The sequence below is a fragment of the Dama dama genome, chromosome 27 (assembly GCF_033118175.1).
Source record: "Dama dama isolate Ldn47 chromosome 27, ASM3311817v1, whole genome shotgun sequence".
NCBI lineage: Eukaryota > Metazoa > Chordata > Mammalia > Artiodactyla > Cervidae > Dama > Dama dama.
Genome location: NC_083707.1, coordinates 42,758,766 through 42,779,000, shown reverse-complemented (window position 1 = coordinate 42,779,000; position 20,235 = coordinate 42,758,766). Strand labels below are relative to the sequence as shown.

The 20,235-nt window shown below is 49.1% G+C and overlaps 1 protein-coding gene across 2 annotated transcripts in view; it reads left to right on the top strand.

Annotated features, from left to right (window-relative positions):
- The window catches only part of PIEZO2 (piezo type mechanosensitive ion channel component 2), a 243,321-nt gene that overhangs the window by 210,831 nt on the left and 12,255 nt on the right, over positions 1–20,235 (top strand). Inside the window, exons 34-45 of one of the 2 annotated variants that reach the window (XM_061130739.1) lie at positions 1,284–1,343; positions 3,542–3,708; positions 4,934–5,100; positions 8,681–8,848; positions 11,224–11,553; positions 11,805–12,063; positions 13,503–13,685; positions 16,202–16,454; positions 17,436–17,568; positions 18,593–18,740; positions 18,832–19,046; positions 19,785–19,943. In XM_061130739.1, coding sequence (XP_060986722.1) covers positions 1,284–1,343; positions 3,542–3,708; positions 4,934–5,100; positions 8,681–8,848; positions 11,224–11,553; positions 11,805–12,063; positions 13,503–13,685; positions 16,202–16,454; positions 17,436–17,568; positions 18,593–18,740; positions 18,832–19,046; positions 19,785–19,943 — 2,242 coding nt within the window. The remainder of the gene's footprint in view (positions 1–1,283; positions 1,344–3,541; positions 3,709–4,933; positions 5,101–8,680; positions 8,849–11,223; positions 11,554–11,804; positions 12,064–13,502; positions 13,686–16,201; positions 16,455–17,435; positions 17,569–18,592; positions 18,741–18,831; positions 19,047–19,784; positions 19,944–20,235) is intronic. The other variant, XM_061130738.1, reaches the window with a different exon arrangement.

Sequence of the window (20,235 nt, the reverse complement as noted above, 5' to 3'; positions counted from 1 at the left end):
TTTTTCATATTTTCTTGGTTTTGTGGGGGAGGTGTTCCTTGATGGCTCAGATGGTAAAGAATCTGCCTGCAATGCAGGAGACTTGAGTTTGATCCCTGGGACAGGAAGATCCCCTGGAGAAGGAAATGGCAACCCACTCCAGTATTCTTGCCTGGAGAATTCCATGGACTAATGGAACTAATAAGGTTGAACATTTTTATTTCATATTTCCTTGGTAAATATTAAAATGAAAAAAATGTAAATACAAAAGTAAATAAATTTTACTTTTCAAATCCAAGATTTAAACATTTTTATCACATTTCATAATATTCTATTGGATTGTCTTTATTAATCTAGGAGATATTTATGTTAGGAATATTATGCTTTTTTATGTGTTGCAAGTATCTTTTTTCCCAACCCAGTGCTTATCTTTTAGTTCATGGTGTATGTTTTCTAAGCAATGTTTAATTTTTTTCTGATGTCAAGTAGGTCTGGTTTCTTCTTTTTTTTTTTTGGTCTGGTTTCTTTTTGCAATTTCTGTATTTTCATCTTGCTTAAGAAAGTCTTCCCCCGAGATGTTATGCATATGTTTTCTTGTATTTCCTCTTATTTACCTTTTGAATTTGTATTATCCTTTGAGGTAGAGATCTATTATGCTAAGCTTGTTTGGTAAATGAATCTTTCTTTTTCTATTAATTTAAATGCTCCTTTTGACAGTGTTAATCTCCCATTTACTCTTAGGTATGTTTCTTGGCTCAGTATTTTGATCCTCAAGGTGTTCAAAATTACAACTTCATAGTATATAACAGCAGTCAGCACACTTTTTCTATAAAGGGCTGGATAGTAAATATGATAAGCTTTGCACTGTAAATTCCTGCTGCAACTCAACCTGCCTTCTTGGAGCAGATTCGGATGGTACGTCCCCAAGTGGGCATGGCTATGTTCCACCAAAATTTGAATTTTATATAATTTTCATATACATAAAATATTCTTCTTCTTCAGACTTTGTTTGACTATTGAAAATATAAAAACCACTCTCAACTCACAGGCCATTAAACAACAGGAAGCGGGAAAGATTTGGCCAAACAATTTGGTTTACCATCCCCAACTCCATGATAGTCATTCTGAAGTCAGGTGAGGAGAATCTGAAAGCTCAGAATTCTGACAACTCTTCCCTCGGAGCTCTTCAAATAGGCGGAACTTCCCAGATTTCATTATAAAATTCCTCTCAGTCCAGAAGTGTAGCATAGGCGTTAATTTACCCTGAAAGGATGTAACTCATGTTCCTTGAACACTCTTGGCAGGTCCTGTGGAGTGGGAAGACCGGGAGGATGAGCCAGTCAAAAAGAAGTCTGATGGACCAGGTAACAAAGTGAAGATGCCCATCAGCAGGGAAGGTGGGGGTGGGGGCTGGGAGTGGGAGGATGTTTACTGCCCAGATGGTGTGTGAGGAAGGCTGCCTGGAAACAGTGAATTAAATAGTGTTTCTGGACTGTGACTCAATCATCGGCATCCCTTGAAATCGCATCTCTAGTGAAATTGCAAAGAGACTGAAAATCAGACCTACCTTTGCATTGTGGGATGAGATGTCGGATTTGAGTCCATGTGTAAAGTCCTTTACCCAAATGCCTATGAAAGGGAGTTGGGAACAAATTATAAATGTCCCAGGGAAACCATTAGTTGCTGCTGCTGCTGCTAAGTCACTTCAGTCGTGTCCGACTCTGTGTGACCCCATAGACGGCAGCCCACCAGGCTCCCCCGTCCCTGGGATTCTCCAGGCAAGAACACTGGAGTGGGTTGCCATTTCCTTCTCCAATACGTGAAAGTGATAAGTGAAAGTGAAGTCGCTCAGTCGTCTCCAACTCTTCGCGACCCCATGGACTGCAGCCCACCCGGCTCCTCCCTCCATGGGATTTTCCAGGCAAGAGTGCTGGAGTGGGGTGCCATGGCCTTCTCCGAAACCATCAGCATGGAGGCACAAAAAAATATTGGCATTTAGAAGGCATGGAAAAGGAGTGAAGTGAGAGGTAGTTTCGATCCCTGGGTGGGGAAGATCCCCTGGAGGAGGAAATGGCAACCCACTCCAGTATTCTTGCCTGGAAAATCCCATGGACAGAGGAGCCTACAGGCTACAGTCCACAGGGTTGCCCAGAGTCGTGCCTGACTGAAGTGACTGAGCACGCATGAGAGGTAAGTACGCTGGGAAATGAGCAGCCTCCAGGGCTTGGGCTGACTCCTCCTTTTAGGGAAGAAACCTGAATCCCAGCGCATTTGCTCAGGACTCCACACAGTCAGGGATAGAGCTCACATCTTCTGAGCCCCAGCCCAGGCCCAGTGCCACGTGGGCTTCACAGAACCCAAGACTGGGGGGAAGATTTCTCCATCAGGGAAAAAAAAAAAAGAGAAACAAAAGCCTCTGAACACAGTGAACCCACATGCCTCTCTGGCCCCACAGACACGTGGCTTCCTCTCCCCTGGGGCTGGATCCTGGGTGCACCACTTACCCACAGACAAGGTGTTCAGGCTCTTTCATGCTGGAAAAAATACCTCCATGGATGCCATCTGTTGACACAAAACGAGACTTCCCAAAGGCTCTCCAAGCCCTCGGAGGCACCGTCCTTGAAGCAGGCCTCCATGTCCAGACAATCGGCTTGCTGTCTGTGGGGCAACACCCTGTTATTCCTGCAAACCTTTTCCTGGTAGCAGTGCCCCATGCTTCGAGTAGCTCGTCCACTTCACCATAAGCTTTACACACATTAGTTTGTTCAACACCCTCAAAACCCTCTTCCCCACTTGACAGAGAAAAACCCAAGGCAGAAAAAAACTAGCCAACTTTCCCAAATCTACACAACCACTTGGGGGTAGAGATGAGCACTGGAGGTGAGCTAGTCACATACAGCTCCCTACACGGGTCCCAGTCACAGCCGAGAGGAGGGAGGTGGCCCAGGGTCAGTGGGCATCTCAGGGCTCCTATGGTTTGGGAAGGACTGACCACTCAGGCAAAATTTTATAGTTAGCACAGCTTGGTGTCATTAAATACATATGAGAAAGATGATTCAGGGGTTTGGATAGAGTCTTAGTGTGTGGACTGAATTCTGTACAAAATACCTTTGAAAGGTGTTCAACTACAATTCAGCTGCAGTGGGAAACATCAGAGTCTTACTGAACCAACAGAAGCAACAGAATAAGAAAAGCATTAATGGAACCAATTTCTTGGATAGATACAGACTGTTTCTGGCCAGTAGCAAATACCCTTGAGTGCAGACTGTACTTCTAATCAGACCTGGTATCTCTATATGGACCTGTTTCGACTGAAGCTTTGACCAAAGGTTAACAATTCTATCTGAGTTTGGTTTGGGAGCTGCCACTGCAGGTATGGAAAACCCTGCCCACAACTTCCATGCCTGTGCCCACCCTCCCCCACCACGGCCCTGTCTCTCCATGTCGGGGTCAAGGACAAAACCAGACAGGGCTGTCTTTGGTAAAACACCACTGCTTCACACACAGCACCACGACTGAGGGCATGATGTCCCTTTAAATCAGGTTCTCTTCTTCCTCCTAGACAACATCATCAAGAGGATCTTTAATATTTTGAAGTTCACCTGGGTCCTGTTTCTGGCAACTGTGGACAGTTTCACAACGTGGCTCAACTCCATCTCCAGGGAGCACATCGACATCTCCACCGTCCTGAGGATCGAGCGCTGCATGCTCACCAGAGAGATCAAGAAGGTAACCCTGCTCGTGACCCTGCTTCACTTCTGCCCGAGTCACAAAGGTTCTGAAAGCCAGGGTCCAGACCTCCATGGAAGCTCAGACAAAATCCTTCCTCTCCAGTCTTTGCATAACCCCTCTGGCTTTTTGGTGTATTTCAGTCTGTTCCATGCTCAGAATGAAAATATGCATAGTCCGCGTGCACGCACACACACACACACCCTCACCCTCACAGTCCTGGGATCTTGGCCAGCATGTTCACTCTGTCCCCTCTCATTACCACGGTTCCCAGCTGCAATGGCTCTGTTGTGTCTCATAAAGGATCATGTGCTTTAGTCTGGGAAGTTTGACCTGAAATTTCTCACAGGGAAAATAAGGAATATACACATCTGGAGGTTCAGATGGTAAAGGACCTGCCTGCAATGCAGGAGACCCACGTTCAATCCCTGGGTCCAGAAGATCCCTTGGAGAAGGGAATGGCAACCCACTCCAATATTCTTGCCTGGGAAATCCCACGGACAGAAGAGCCTGACGGGCTACAGTCCATGGGGTGGCAAAGAGTTGGACATGACTGAGCGACTGAGACAAAACATAGCCATAGATGGTTTATAGATTACATTTGAAAAAAAATAGTTCACAGCTGGAAAGGTTACTCTCACTTGGCAAAATTATCTACATAATTATTACAATATTATCTACAAAATTATCTACATTATTATCTACATAATAAAAAGAAAGGATTTCTTTTTAATTTTTTAATTTTATTTTTTGAGATGTGGGTGGCATATACCATTTTATTCATTTCAAGCTTACAACATAATAACTTAGTATTTGTGTGTATTGTAAAATGATAACCACAGTAGATCTAGTTAACCTCCCTCACTGCACCTGTTATAAATTTTTTTTCTTGTGAAGAAGACTTTGAAGATCTTTTCTCTTAATAACTTTTCAATACACAATACAGTATCATTAACTCTAGTCACCATTGCATTCCCATGATTTATTTATTTCATAACTGAAAGTTTGTACATTTGACCATCTTCAGCCTTAAACTAGGAGGGGTTTCCTGTTCAGCATGACCCAGTAACATCCAGCACCATTAATTTAGTGAGTTGATATCAATCCTCAGCTTGACTAACTTGGCTTTTCATCCTGCTGGAGGTGTGTGTGATGGCGGAGGGTTGTCCACGCTGAGGAACACTGATGTCTGCCCAGGGCTGTGACAGTATCTCCCTCTCCGCAGGGCAACGTCCCAACCCGGGAGAGCATCCACATGTACTACCAGAACCACATCATGAACCTGTCCAGGGAGTCAGGACTGGACACCATCGACGACCATGCTGGCACTGCTGCAGGCATACAGAGCGCCCACAGGATGGACAGCTTGGATTCCCACGACAGCATCTCCAGGTACGTCCCGTGCTTCACAGTGGTGCTGCTTTCCGCAGGGATGACAGAGGTGAGAGATGATGGGAGAGGTGCAGGCTGATCAGAACCTTGTGGGTGCCCAGCTGCTCTGGGCTGTCTCCGGGGGCATGGCCTAGCAGAGCACTGCTGCCCCTGGTCCGAGCAGAGAGAAGCAGATATCAGTAATAAATCATTAGAAAGACCCACATGACTGCCAGGCCCAGGACTGGGATTTCCAAGCTGGAGTTAAAGTCAGATGCGCCTCCTGACACAAAATGAGTAATTGTATCAAGAACTGCATCTTCAATGCCTTTAAAATGCTGTTCTACAAAGTTTCTTCTATTCTAGAGTCTTTTGCCACCTGTTGCTCTCCATCTTCTTCTTTCAGAAATTTTACTTTATGATTCGGAATCGTAAAAATTTGAGAAGTGGTTCTGTGGGCCCCACCTTCCGAGTTGTGTGGTCACACCCCTGCTTCACACAGGCCCCTGCACTGACCCTTCCCCGGGGCTGCAATGTGTGTGGGTTTCCTCACTTCCTTAACAGACTCCTTGAGATGTACTGTTATCATCCCCAATTGACAGGGACATGAACTTCTTATGAAAGATCACACATAATTACACATTTTTTCCCATAGAACTTCAGGCGTTTCCCAGGCTTCCTGAATATTATGTGTGAGCCTGGCTTAAGAATAGTGGCTCCAGAACCAAACTCTGAACCCAGTGACTCAAACGGAAAATTAGAAAGTGAACTGAAAATCTGTTGTTCATAAAATAAACATACATGGTTCCTATATTAGTAACTTTCAGCCGTGTAACAACTGATAATATGGTCAGTTAAGAAAGTAACTAAATATTGTAAACCACAACTTTAGGAGGGAGAAGAAGAAAAAGAAAACAAAGACTGGCTAAAATAAAATCAAGTAACTGCCTTTAAATCTGATCCAAGTTAACAAATCTGCACCCATAGTCAAAAGCTGTGAGGTGGGGGATATTAAAATTCATTGGTTGCCTTTTAACAAAGACTGTCAAAATATTCCAACATTTTTAAATGGTCAATCCATTGGTAAATTTATTAATAGAAAACCAATACCTTTACAATTATTTTTAATGTCCTTTTACTCATTATTTGTAACGTAAAGAAAAGGGAGACACCGTATAGGTCATTTATGCCCTTAGTAACTGAGTGAACATATTTGCCCTCTTCTTAAAGGCCAAGGAGAACTTCCACTTTTTTTTTTGTTTAGGAACCTTTCAAATCTCCAAACATTTGTGTGTCTGCGATAGAGTCCATGAGAAGCCACACTGATTTCTGACGAGGCAGTGGTCTTCTCTGGGAGGGACCCCAGTGTGGACATTTGCTGTCACCACACAGGTGCCCTGGGGCAGGTGGCATCACCCCCAACAGGGACATGGGGACCCACATGCTCTATGTAGCCCAGCCCCTTAAGGACCCAGCTTGCAAGGAGTTGTCCCACCTGCCCCATCTCACCCACTTTTCCCTTCAGCAGACAGTAGAGGGGGTTGGGGTAGGAACCTAACTAATGTGCTTATGTTCCTTTTGACTTATTGGAACAGTCACGATTTCCTTCAAATCCAGATGTAAAAAAATGGTTGTTTTATGAAATCAGATATCCGCTACCTTCCCAGAAAATAAATTGAAGTTCCTTCAGGAAACATTGGTGACATTCCAAGGAACATTCCTAGATACATTCAGAGTGTTTATTATTTGGAAATGTGTGCTCTGTGCCCCTGGGACGGCTCCAAGTAACCTGAGGACATCAATTAGATTTGTCACCTGTTTTTGTAAAGCTCCTGCTCTTCCCTCTCAGTTTTAAAACTGTCCTGGCTTGGACGACAAGTTAATCCACTGCAAATAACCCAGTAGTGTGGGGTCTGAGGGCAGGCTGCATGGTGGCAGAAATCACCCAAGAATTAACAAGGTAAAGAGGACTTTGTGGTCAGAGCACTGATTCTGCACAGAAAGTCGGGCAGGTCAGGGTGCACGGCCTCTTTCTGCTGCAAACTCCCCAAAGGCTGGGGGATCCACCTCTGAAAATATGAAATAATACAGAAGCTCAGAGATCCAGATCCCCATCTCATAAATGATGAGACTGAGACCCAGAAGAGTGGGAATGATTTATCTAAAATCCAGCAGGTAGTCAATGTCCACTATGTTTCTACTTCATCTCACCAATCTCCTCTTCTTGTTCAGGATGAGTTGACATCGAAAGGAGTCAGGGGTGTTCTTTAAAATCCTTATTAGAGACCATTTGGTTGCTCACCTTGTCTCCTCTCCCATTGCTGGGTCCTGTCTTGGCCATGTGGCTGTGACATGCAGTCAGGGTGTTCTCCCACAGAGCACTCTGGGGTAGGGACTACTAAGGTTCTGAGAACCTGAAAGCCCTTCAGCAGTGCCATGAGTGCCTCAAATTCCCCACCCCTAGAGGGGACCCCAGAGGTCACTCCATCGTCTTGAATGGTTTCCATTTCTGCCCCACGGTCACTGACTAAGGGTGCCTACTGTGCGGCTGGCACACAGCAGGTCCCCTGGTGCAGTCACATGAGGCTGATGTTCATCCAGTAAATCAGTTGTCCATATGACGAAGGGTCAGCTGGGTCACTCACTCTCAGGCTGGAAGTCAGTGCCCTGGGAGCCTCAATGTCAAGAGCTTCAGGGGATGTGCCTCTCTGGGGTTAAACTCCGCATGTGAACTGCCATCATGCCTCCATCTGAGCTGTTGGCTGCTACTGAGATCACCCAGTAGCAGCTCAGCCCTGAATCTGCCTCAGTTTCCTCCCTGACTGTCGAGTGACAGGCACTGAGGATTCAGCCAGTGGGATCTCACCCTGCTGACATCCGCCAAGACCTAGAATGTGATCACAGAGAAAAACCACTCATTAGGCTCAATGAACAGTTAACAGACAAAAATGGCCCTGCCACTGCTGGACTTCCTATGTTGTTGCCTTTGTACCATTTCTTTTCTTTTCTTTTCGATGTTGGTTTATATCCAGTTGCATATCAAACCAGCATCTCTTCTCCAAGCCATCCAGTTTGGCTCAACTGAATATCACTCAGAAAATGGGGTGGAAAATTCAGTTTGTTGCAGTCAATCCTGAGCTTCCTTCTTTTCTTTTGGAAACCATGTTTTTCAAATGGCATTTTTATATAAATTTTACTTGAGCAGGTGTTTCTGCTTAAGAACTGAACTCAGGATTGGGGAAGGGGGGCTCTGAATAAAATATATTTCCTGTCATTGAAAAAAAAAAAAAAACCTCAGCTGTACAACTGTAAAGATGAATTTTGCTCTGTGAGAGACAGGTCAGGACTTGTCATTATTCTAGTTGCCTGTCCCACCCAGAGAGCGACAGTTCATCCTTTATCATCAGTTCTGTTCTCAGCCCAGTGCTCCCCTGTCTCATCTTCCCTTCTCTGTCCTGGAGCCCCGCTGCGGTGGCCGCTGTCCGTGGTGCTGGAGTGGCGTGTGGTCTGCTGCATGGCGGTCTCTGGGTCTCTGACATGTGTGACTCCTGTTTCTGGCGCTGTTTTAACACTGTGTCTCTGTAACTGTTTGCGCTGCTAGCTGCTACACGGAAGCAACCATGCTGTTCTCAAGGCAGTCCACCCTTGATGATTTAGATGGACCAGAAACTGTGCCTAAAACGAGTGAGCGCGCTCGGCCCGGGCTCCGTAAAATGCTCAGCATGGATGTGTCCTCCTCGTCAGCCGAGAGCACCAGCTTAGCCTCCAGGTGCTCACCCGTGCATGCTTTGTCCGTGACCGTGTCAACCCCTTCCCGTGTCATTGCACAGAGGAGTTATTGTGACCTGTGTGTTTTCGTTCACTTTTGTCTTAAGAAGGTGCATGACTAATGAAAGCATAACCAGCATCCTTCCTGGGACACAACTGGTCGTTCCCAGGATAGTGTTCGATTCAACTAACTGCTGTTTGCTTTTTGTCTGTTAGGAGTTTCTTAAAAATCCTACTATAAACATTGTCTTCCATTTTGTAAGTATTTCACACTTTCTATTTCCAAAGGAGCAAGCATGTTTCCTCCTTGGTTGAGGGTGCCAGTAGGCAGTCCTCACAGGGAGAAGTGGATCAGGAAGAGTAGGAAACTTTCTCATAATTTTGTTCAAAGATCCACACAGTAGGAGATAATCCCAAATCCTGTATGTAGTCACGTTTGGTCAATACAGAATGAATCTGTCCACGTGCTACATGCCCAACTGACATGAAAGTTAGAATATATTCAACTGTTGTTTTTAAAATAATATTATTATGCAGTAGAGTATATTACTTTGGGAGACCTTAACTTGTTTGGCTTGGGAAAGATTACTTTGGGCTTATGCTTTCTCATTAAATCCCACAATAAAACCTATAATCATGCATAGAAATGAAATCACTTGCTTAAAATCCAAAAGCTCTTCTTTAAAAAGTCAACAGGAGCACAGAAGCACAAGCTGTATTGTGCTTATCCTGACACCAAACAACCACCCAAATAACCCAATCTGAAACTAAGGGCAGTGTTGTCAAGTCAGGCAGTGTTAGGTCATAGGCAACAGGTTAGCTGCTGTTGCCAGCAGCTATGTACGTATGCACATTCAGAGCTGCAGGAGGCTGGCACCCAGTGTTTCAGGGAATGCCACGGCCATTTAAGATGTCCTCTGGTGGGCACATGCTATGCCATTCCAATCTACTGATTCCTGAACGTACCAGGATTTACCTGAATCCCTTTGGGGCCAGACCTCATCAAAACCCATACAGAGCAAGCCTGTGATAGGTTATGGTCCCTCTGGAAGTTAGAACCTGTTGTGGGGCTGGCTCCAGTGGTCTGAAAACTGGGTGACCAGTCAGTTTCATGGCCATGTCTAATCAAGGTAAGTCTTAGCCAAAAGCCATTGTCTTGGCATTCTGAGAGCCTAATGTGCTGTAGGCACATGTAGGGCCAAAGCCCTGGGGCCCTGAACACCCCTGAATTAGGAACAAGAGCTCATGCAAGTCTGGCTCTTTGGCCTCAGGGCTCAGCCAGATGCATTCATTCATTCACATGTGTGCACCAGTGACCATGACAAGAGAAATGGGTACAGTCTGCACCTTTGAGCATCTCGGTGATATGACCCCAGATGCTCACACATGCCATTTGGGGAGCAGCACCGTCTCAGAGCCTAGCAGATGATCACTGCACACCCCGTACACTCGGCATCTCCAGGTGACTTTCCCCTCCTCTCTTCGGGGCCGGGCGTGTTGAGGTACACAGCACAGCAGGCAGGCCTTGATCTCACGGCTGTGGCTGCTGTGCTTTCGTTTCCAGTGTTTCTTGCACGAACCCGTCAGGGAGAGTTAGAAGAAGGAGAGGAGAGATGCAAAAGGGAAGACAGGGCACAGAAGTAGAGTGAAGCCCAGGGAAGAGGGGCTCCTGGAAAATGAAGCTGGAAGAGGAGCTGGCAGTGCAAAGCCATTGGGAGGAGAGGGCAGGAGGGCAGTCAGAGGGGAGGGCGGGTGCAGCCCCAGGAGAGACCCTGGGGCAGAGAGTGGTGGATGGGGCTTCCACGTGCCAGGTGGTGGGGAGTCGGGAAAAGGACGATGGTGAGCGTCCAGTCAGGTGTCAGAGGCACCAGTGAGAAAAGGCACAGGATGGAAGTGCAGGGAGGAGCCAGCATAAAGGACGAAGCAGGCTTTATTTTGCCAATGGTCCACCATTCCGGGCCTCCCCTTAAGGGTCTGGGTTCTGTTGAGAGTAGAGTGCATCTCGGCCAAGACCTGTGGATCCAGCCAGCTGAGACATCTCCTTTCTCTGGGCACCTTTCTTTACAATCTGTGCTCTGGGAGGTGCGCTGTGCTCACTGTGTCTTGACTGGAAATAAACAGTGGGCCCCATGCCTAGGAACATCGATGGGACTGAAAAGCTACACACAGGAGGGTTTGGCGCCCCAGGACCTGCCGCCCAGCACCCTTCCCCCATCTCTGCACCCAGACATGATTATCCAGAAGGAACAAAGCAGATGGAACATGGGAAGTGAGGAGGCATCCCCCCACCCACGTACCTGGGTGCGTGGCCGTGGGTGCCGCGGGAGGCTGGGGGAGTTGCTGAGGCCAGGTGGCACCCTCCGTGTCTCCTGACAGCGAGCCCACGCAGTGCACGATGCTGTACTCGCGCCAGGGGACCACGGAGACCATCGAGGAAGTGGAGGCTGAGCAGGACGAGGAGGTGCCCGAGGGGGCCCGGGAGGCCGAGTCCCCACAAGACCCCACGGAGGACGGCGACGTGGAGGCCCCACCATCGTACAGCAAGGCTGTCAGCTTTGAGCGCCTGTCCTTTGACTCCCGGGACGACTCGGCCGGCCAGACCCACATGGAGGTCAGCCCGGACGACAGCCGCTCAGACCGGCTGGAGGCCAGCATCCTGCCACCCCTGACCCACGAGCTGACAGCCAGCGAGCTGCTGCTGAACAAGTAAGAGCTGTGGCCACAGCGACGGAGCTGGGAGTGACCCTTAGTGTCTGCTGGGCTGCTGGGTGCAGAGACCATGTGGAAAAGGTCCCCCTAGACATTTAGAACCACATGCATGCTCACCTCTCTCTCTGTAACACGACAGGAGGTTGACAGCACAGGATGCCTGGGGACCCAGGCAGCAGGGAGGGGTGGGCGGGGTCTCGCTGCATGGAATCAGTGCCCGGGAGGGACTGAGGCCAGTATTCTGGCAGGATGTTCCATGACGACGAGCTGGAGGAGTCGGAGAAGTTCTACGTGGGGCAGCCGCGCTTCCTGCTGCTCTTCTACGCGCTGTACAACACGCTGGTGGCCCGCTCCGAGATGGTGTGCTACTTTGTCATCATCCTCAACCACATGGTCTCCGCCTCCATGATCACCCTCGTGCTGCCCATCCTCATCTTCCTCTGGGCCATGCTGTCTGTCCCCCGGCCCAGCAGGCGCTTCTGGATGATGGCCATTGTCTACACGGAGGTAGGCTTCCCTCCAGTGGACCTGCCTGACCCCTGCTTCACATAGTCAGTTAGAGGGATCATCTTAGGTCAGCACATGATTATAACCAGCAGTTTTTGGTGCTGAGAACTATAGTTGCCTTTTCATATCTCACACCTCACACAACATAGGAGCTAATATCATTCTGTAAAAAAGGAATAAGGAACAGCCTTTATGAGATTAAATAATTGGCCCAAGATGGGCTTCCCTGGTGGCTCAGACAGTCAAGAATCTGCCTGCAATGCACGAGACCCAGGTTTGATCCCTGGCTGGGGAAGATTGCCTGGAGAAGGAAATGGCTACCCATTCCAGTTTTCTTGCCTGGAGAATCTCATGGACAGAAGAGACTGGGGGGCCACAGTCCATGGGGTTGCAAAGAGTCAGACACAGCTGAGCAATTAACACTTTCACTTTACCCAGCTGGTGAGTGGTGGGGCAGGCTTTTGAGATCTGGTGTCTACCCTGTGGTATTGACCAGCAAGACGGTAAGTATGAGGCAGACATAAGCACCGTGCCAGGGCCGGTGCATGGTCAGTGAGTGGACATTGGATCAAACAATACAGTAAGCACTTGAAACACAGTTGGATGCAATTAATCCTGATGATGTAGACACTGGAGGAGTGTTTCAGCATCAGTCTCTACAAACATCTCCACATTTACACCCTGGGCTGGCAAGGTTTTGTTTCATTCGCTTTTATTTCTTCTTGAGGAGAACTTCCAGTGAGCAATAAAATGCTGAGAGGAAAGAGTGCAGAATAAAGTGAAAATTGTCTATAGTATCTGTGCAGTTTTCTCCTAAAGATTACAAACTAAAGCCATACTTGCAGAATAAAGATCCTGCTGTTCACACTTGTCCTAATGACCTCATTTAATAGCTGAATATTTGTATAAGTATCTAATGGAATCAGCACAAACTAGCCCTTGCATGCATGCTAAGTCACTTCAGTCATGTCTGACTCTGAGACATTATGGACTGTAACCCTCTAGGCTCCTCTGTCCATGGAATTCTCCAGGCAAGAATACTGAAATGGGTTGCCAATCCCTTCTCCAGGGGACCTTCCTGACCCAGGGATCAAACCCACATCTCTTATTTCTCCTGCATTGGCAAGTGGGTTCTTTATCACTGGTGTCACCCGGGAAGCCCAGAAACTAGCCCATTCCCTGACAATAGCAGAAGTCATTTGAGCCAAGTCAGGAGTTACCTCCATGGCCCCGATGTGTCTGTGGTCACAGGCCCTGGAGGTGTGGTTCAGGGCTTGTCCTGAAGTCAGTATCTGTGGAAAGACAATTCATTATTCCACATGCTGTGTGCATTCCCAGCACCAAAACTAGACTTTTTCCCTTAATTTTTGTATCACTGTTCCTCATCTAGAGCTACTCTTAAAGGGCTTCATTTATTCTAATTTCTCACATCTGTGCAGGTGGCCATTGTGGTCAAGTACTTCTTCCAGTTTGGGTTCTTCCCCTGGAATAAGAATGTGGAACTGAACAAGGACAAGCCTTACCACCCACCCAACATCATTGGGGTGGAGAAGAAGGACGCCTACGTGCTCTACGACCTCATCCAGCTGCTGGCACTCTTCTTCCACCGCTCCATTCTAAAGGTACTGCCCATCCACCACCTCTGGGATGTTTCCGAGGACCTGGCACTGGGATCATGAGGGGCTGGGGGGCCACGGGTGAGGTCTATCTGTGTGCTCTTGTTTCCTTTGTTAACAGTTTTATTCATTTCATTCATTTTCTCAACACTGTGTACTCAATAATGGAGTTTGTGATCCGTTGGGGGAAATTTCCCCCTATTTCTACTCTGGGGTGCATGCGTGCATGCTAAGTTGCTTTAGTCATGTCAGACTCTTGGTAACCCTATGGCCTATAACCCACCAGGCTCCTCTGTCCATGGGATTCTCCAGCAAGAATACTGCAGTGGGTTGCCAATCCCTCCTCCAGGGGATCTTCCTGACCCAAGAACCCACACCTCTTATATCTCCGTATTGGCAGGCGGGTTCTCTACCAGTAATGCCACCTGTGAAGCCCACCCTGGGATGAAGGCACCGTGATTATCCCGTGTTTGTGGGAATTGCCCAAAGGGTGTGTGGTTCTTACTGATGGATCCATCAAATCGTGCCTGAGTTGAAGGCAGATCATTGGGGAGCTAGAATTTGGGGTCTCCTCTCCAGCCTGACCTTAGCCCACCCCCTTTTAGGAGCATTGCTTTTCTCATGGTTTTTTGCTCTGAAACCATTGGTTTAGTGAGAGACTGTCCAATCCATGGGCCTGGGGATCCAAAGTTGTGCTCCCAGAGAGGTCACTTCTGAGAAAGCCATGCGTGCATTGCTCTGGGAAGACGGGTGCGCACGGTGACCTTCTTGGGATCTGTACCTCCTGTCATCCTGCTGAGCACCTGTGGAGTTTCTCATCTCAGACACTGTGAAATATAAGCTGAACTTGTGATATACCACTCAAGTCTACACATTAGAGATTGTCACACATCACGCCTTGGATATACTGATGTGCCTATGGTCAGAATCTCACTTTCCTTCTCCTCTTTTAACTGTGTCTCCTTGTATTGATATAACATATCTTACATTCATTTTATCAAGTAGTATCTTTGTTAGTTCCTTTTCAGAACAAGCTTGGCCTAAGTTAGGCACACACGTGCCACATCCAGCACAGCGGGTGAGAAAGACCTGAAACGGGGGTGAGCGCGTAATGAAAAGACAGACACATATATATAATTTGGCAAGCGGGGAGTCAGGGGGCCCTCTTGCTCCTTTCAGCCCGCACTTTTATTGGCAAAAGTCACATGAGATCATTAGGGAATAGCTATGCTGGGGAGTTTGATTAGCGGAGGCTCTGCTGTTGATCAGGAACATCTTGTTTTGTTTTCATGGGGACGGATGAAGGGGTAGGCAGTGTAGCGGAGCAGAGAGCACATCCCGCCCCAAGAATGTCCATTTAGCATGCTTACCAGGACAATCAGGAGGGCGCAGTTTGCCGCACCCTCGAGTCATGGGACAGGTTCTGGTCTCTGCTCCACCAGGCTGCAACACACACATACATGCACACACACATACATGTAAATGTGTGTTCGACCTCTATCCTACTTGGTAGGCTGTTTCACACAGGCTTTTACCTATGTGGACTGTGACCAAGATCTTCACTCTGCCTTCTGTCACCTTGCAAATTGCCAGTCCCTAACCCTCCACTTGGGGAGATCTTTCCTGAGTCACTGGGGTACGGTGAGTTTGCAAAAGTACATATGGGTAGATAATAAGCTTTCTTAGGATCCCTGACCTTGCTTTGGTTTTCTGATCTTTTTTTTTTTTAATTTCAGCTTTGTTGCTGTATTGTTGCTCAGTTGCTAAGTCATGTCCAACTCTTTGTGACCCCGTGGACTACAGCACACCAGGCTCCCCTGTCCTTCACGGTCTCCTGGAGTTTGCTTAGATTCATGTCCATTGAGTCAGTGATGCCATCGAACCATCTCATCCGTCACCTTCTTCTCTTCTTGCCCTCAATCTTTCCCAGCATCAGGGTCTTTTCTAATGAGTCGGCTCTTCCCATCAGGTGACCAAAGTATTGGAGTTTCAGATTCAGCATCAATCCTTCTGATGAATATTCAGAGTTGATTTCCTTTAGGATTGACTGTTTTGATCTCCTTGCTGTCCAAGGAACCCTCAAGAGTCTTTTCCAGCAACACAGTTTGAAAGTATCAATTCTTTGACACTCAGCCTTCTTACATCTGTACATGACTACTGGAAAAACCATAGCTTTAACTAAAGGATCCTTTGTTGATGTATAATTGGCCAGTGAAATTGTAAGGTATCAGAAGTGTATATGTGGTGATTTGATAAACATATATATGGTGAAAGGATCCCCGTCTGGTTAGTGAACACATCCACCACTTCCTCACCTGCCTATTGGTCGGCATTTGGTGGGAACACTTAGGTTGTGCTCTCCTAGCAGTCTCCACTGTCCAGCAGTGTTGCTGGCTGCAGTCGCCCTGTTTGATGTGTGGTTTCCTATCCTGAGGGACACGCTGGTGGCCTGGATGTCACAGGGCCGAATCCCAGCCTCTGTCTGGACAGTGGGCTGAGCTGTCCCTTTCCTGCCTCCTCAGTGTCATGGCCTCTGGGACGAAGACGACATCGTGGACAGCGGCTCGGACAAAGTGGACTCAGACGACGAGCTGTCCCTTGGCCACGGCAGGAGGGCCTCCTCCGACTCGCTCAAGTCCATCAACCTGGCTGCGTCTGTGGAGTCGGTGCACGTGACCTTCCCCGAGCAGCCGGCTGCCGTCCGGAGGAAGCGCTCCAGCAGCGGCTCCCAGACATCACAGGGATCCAGCTTTTCCTCAAATAGGTCCAAGAGAGGTATTGCTGCGCGGTGTCGCTGTAAGGAATCTTGAGTAGAGTTACTCCCTGGTGCCAGGGGGTCAGGGGCAAGGGAGCTGGGTGCTGTCAAGGCAGCAGATACTGTGATGTGAAATGAATGTACTTTGTAACCAGACAAAGTTCAAATCCTGGCTGAGCCGTGTGTGTGGCCTGGGGTGCTCACATCCCTCTCTAGGGTGTCTGTCTGAATTCCCCAACCCCCACCTAGGACAAAGATTTCAGGTGTTGGTGAAAAGTGACCAGCACGCTGCCTTGTACCTAGTGAGTGTCAGACACAGGATAGTTGTCAGTCATATGCAGAGATTCTGCCAGGTGTGCCCAGAGTGCTGTACATCATGATTTATTTTGAAAGTACACTTAGATTTAATCAGTAGGAACTTTAAGCCAAACCACCTAGTTATTTCCTAGGCTAGTTACTAATTTCTTACTAAACAGCCAGTGACAGGAAAGTACGTGTGCATTACGGTCGCCCCTCTTGGGGTAACTGCGCTTTTGTGTTGACAGCGCTCCTGTCTGAAGCTCTCCGGACCCTCTGTATTCATCTTGTTTCTGGCCAACACTGGCAGGCCATCTCATGTTGGTTTTACAGTTAGAGAAATTTGGTCCTGAAAAAAGGCATGGTTCTGGACCCAGACTAGAAAACCCACAACCAAAACCTGGGACCCCATCGAGCAGGAGAAAAACTGCTCCCCAGTCTAATTCTTTCTGGGACAGAGGTCCCGCAGCCACCCAGGAAGGAGCCAGCAGTGAGTGTAAAAGCCCACGGATGCCTTTGGCTCTGGAACCAGAGTGGGGGCTGCAGATCCCACGTTCTCCACTGCTGTTCTTACAGACACATGTGCATCCCGCCCTCTAACCAGCCTCCAACTGTCCCTCTGCCGTGGGGGTGGCGGGCTTCTATGATAGTTACGGCAACAGATGCATAGCTCACGGCGCGTCTCGGTTCCTTCTTGTCTCCAGGCAGCACGAGCACCCGGAACAGCAGCCAGAAAGGAAGCAGCGTCGTGAGCATCAAGCAGAAGAGCAGACGGGAACTTTACATGGAGAAGCTGCAAGAACACTTGATCAAAGCAAAAGCCTTTACCATAAAGAAGTGAGTGAGTGCGTGAGGATACCTGGGGGCTGGGAACACTTCCTCAGCATCAGCCAAAGGTGACATGCTTGAGAAGTGACCTGTCCCATCAAAAGTGTCATCGGCTTCGGACAGAACAAAATGCCCTGCCGTGATATTGCATTCAAAAATCACTTTCCAATAGGATGATTTGTTTTTATATCCATTGCACTTCTAAACACACTAGCTCATGGTGTATAATTCCAGGCACACGAATGAATCCAACCAGACAGGCAGTGAAGTCAAATCAGAAGGTTCTCAGAGATATGCTCACCCTGTAGAGGGAAGCCGAGGTGCACTTGAGTAGTTTGTCCCTCATGCAGCCCCAGGTCACCAGCCAAGGTCACAGGGCCCCCTCCCCAGGTATCAGGGAGGCAGACCGGCAGCAGACGGGAGTGAAAACAGGGCCGGTGCCTCAAGGCTAGCCCTGAGCCTGAGCTCTGAGACCGAGGGCCGTGCTCACCTGGACACGGTCTTGAATTGTGAACAATGAAGAGGAGGGCAGAGGCTGGGCAGACAGCCAGAGTGGAGGCACAGGGATGGAGGAAGCTGAGCCCCAGAGCCCAGGATGATGCCTGGCCCAAGGGACGAGAGCAGAAAGGGGAGGAGCAGGGCTCCCGGCATCTACCGGGGCCCGGCAGGACCAGGAGGTCCTGTCACTCTCACCGCAGCCCAGGCCCTCGGGTCTCATTACACGTTTTACAGAAGAGGAGATGAAAGTACATAGGGCTTAGAGCAGGATCCAAGTCTCACAGGTGGAGAGTAACTGAGTCAGGGCACAAACCAGCCCCTCGTTTCCAGGGCTACCACTCCGTTATGCTTCAGGAAAGAAGCCATGAACTTGCTCAGAGTCTGTGTCAGAGCAGGGGCCTCTGCCCCCAGCGGAGTGTCCTGAGGCTGGAGCAGGGGAGGGGGGGTTTGGAGGAGAGCAGCAGAGGGTGGAATGATGGGGTCTCTGGCAGGTCCTGCATTTCCACCCACCCCACACTGGCCGTCTGTCCCATAGGACCCTGCAGCTCTACGTGCCCATCAGACAGTTCTTCTATGACCTCATCCACCCCGACTACAGCGCTGTCACCGACGTGTACGTGCTTATGTTCCTGGCAGACACCGTGGACTTCGTCATCATTGTCTTCGGCTTCTGGGCCTTCGGGGTAGGTGGGGGACCAAGGCCACCGCACCCCGGGGATGAGCGATGCTGTCCTGCGGGTGCGTCCAGGCCTGAACCTATGGTCTCCTCCCCAGAAACACTCGGCCGCGGCCGACATCACGTCCTCGCTGTCCGAGGATCAGGTGCCGGGGCCCTTCCTGGTGATGGTGCTCATTCAGTTCGGGACCATGGTGGTGGACCGGGCGCTCTACCTCAGGAAGACCGTCCTGGGAAAGGTCATCTTCCAGGTCATCCTGGTGTTTGGGATTCACTTCTGGATGTTCTTCATCCTGCCTGGCGTGACCGAGAGGTGAGGACTTGGAAACTGGAACTGTGGGGCCATTTTCCTGCACCCCATCGGGGAAGGAAATGTTTTGTAAGGATAAGCCCATAGTGAAGGAGACGGTAGGGGTTAATCAGTACCACTGCAAGTCAGGGTTTAACACAATGCAAGTGCATTGTCTTACAGCTCTGCAGGCCAGGGGGCAGACCCAGGCCTCACTGGACTGAAATTATGATGTGGGCAGGGCGGCGGTCCTTTCTGGAGAGTCCCCAGAGAATCCATCTCTTGACCTCTTCCAGCTTCCAGAGATGCCTGGGGTCTCCTCCTCCTTCTCTAAACCCTGCATCTCTTCCTGCCGCGTCTCCTCCTGCCCACAGCCGAGCAAGGCTGTCCAGCTAAGGCCTGCTCATGGGGCCCCCGGGGCAGCTACTCTTCTTCCTGACCTCCAGGTCCCCAACCCTAGCATGTCTGTCAAGTCCTCTTGGCTGAGGAATGTCACATGTCCCCAGGTTCTGGGGGTGAGGACATGCCCAGCTTTGGGTGGGATCTGGAGGCATTCTTCGGGTGACCACACTGCCCTCCCAGCTTTGGAGGATGTCATTAGCTTAGGAATGACTCCTGCCAACCAGATGCAGCTGAGACGTCTGTGATAAAGACCTGCCTTTAGAAGCCAGAGGGTCGATTAGGCTTTTCTCTCACCCTAAACTGGTGTCCTTCTGTACCATAAGAGCATCCCACCCTGCACTTTTCTGTTTTCTCTCCCAGGAAGTTCAGCCAGAACCTGGTCGCGCAGCTGTGGTATTTCGTCAAGTGCGTGTACTTTGGGCTGTCCGCCTACCAGATTCGCTGCGGCTACCCTACTCGGGTCCTTGGCAACTTCCTCACCAAGAGTTACAACTACGTCAACCTCTTCCTGTTCCAGGGGTGAGGGCGCTCGGTGCCATCCTGGCCATGCACAGGGTGTGGGGGATCCGGGGGCAGTAGGGGTAGGGGGAGGTGCAGTGGGAGGCAGATTCTTTACCATCTGAGCCGCCAGGGATGGGAGTGATTCTGTGGCCATGGGGGGAGCGGAGCCTTCGCAAGTGGCGCTAGTGGTAAAGAACTCGCCCCGCGGTGTGGGAGATGTAAGAGACATGGGTTCGATCCCTGGGTTGGGAAGATCCCCTGGAGGAGTGCAGGGCAACCCACTCCAGTATTTGTGCCTGGAGAATCCCAT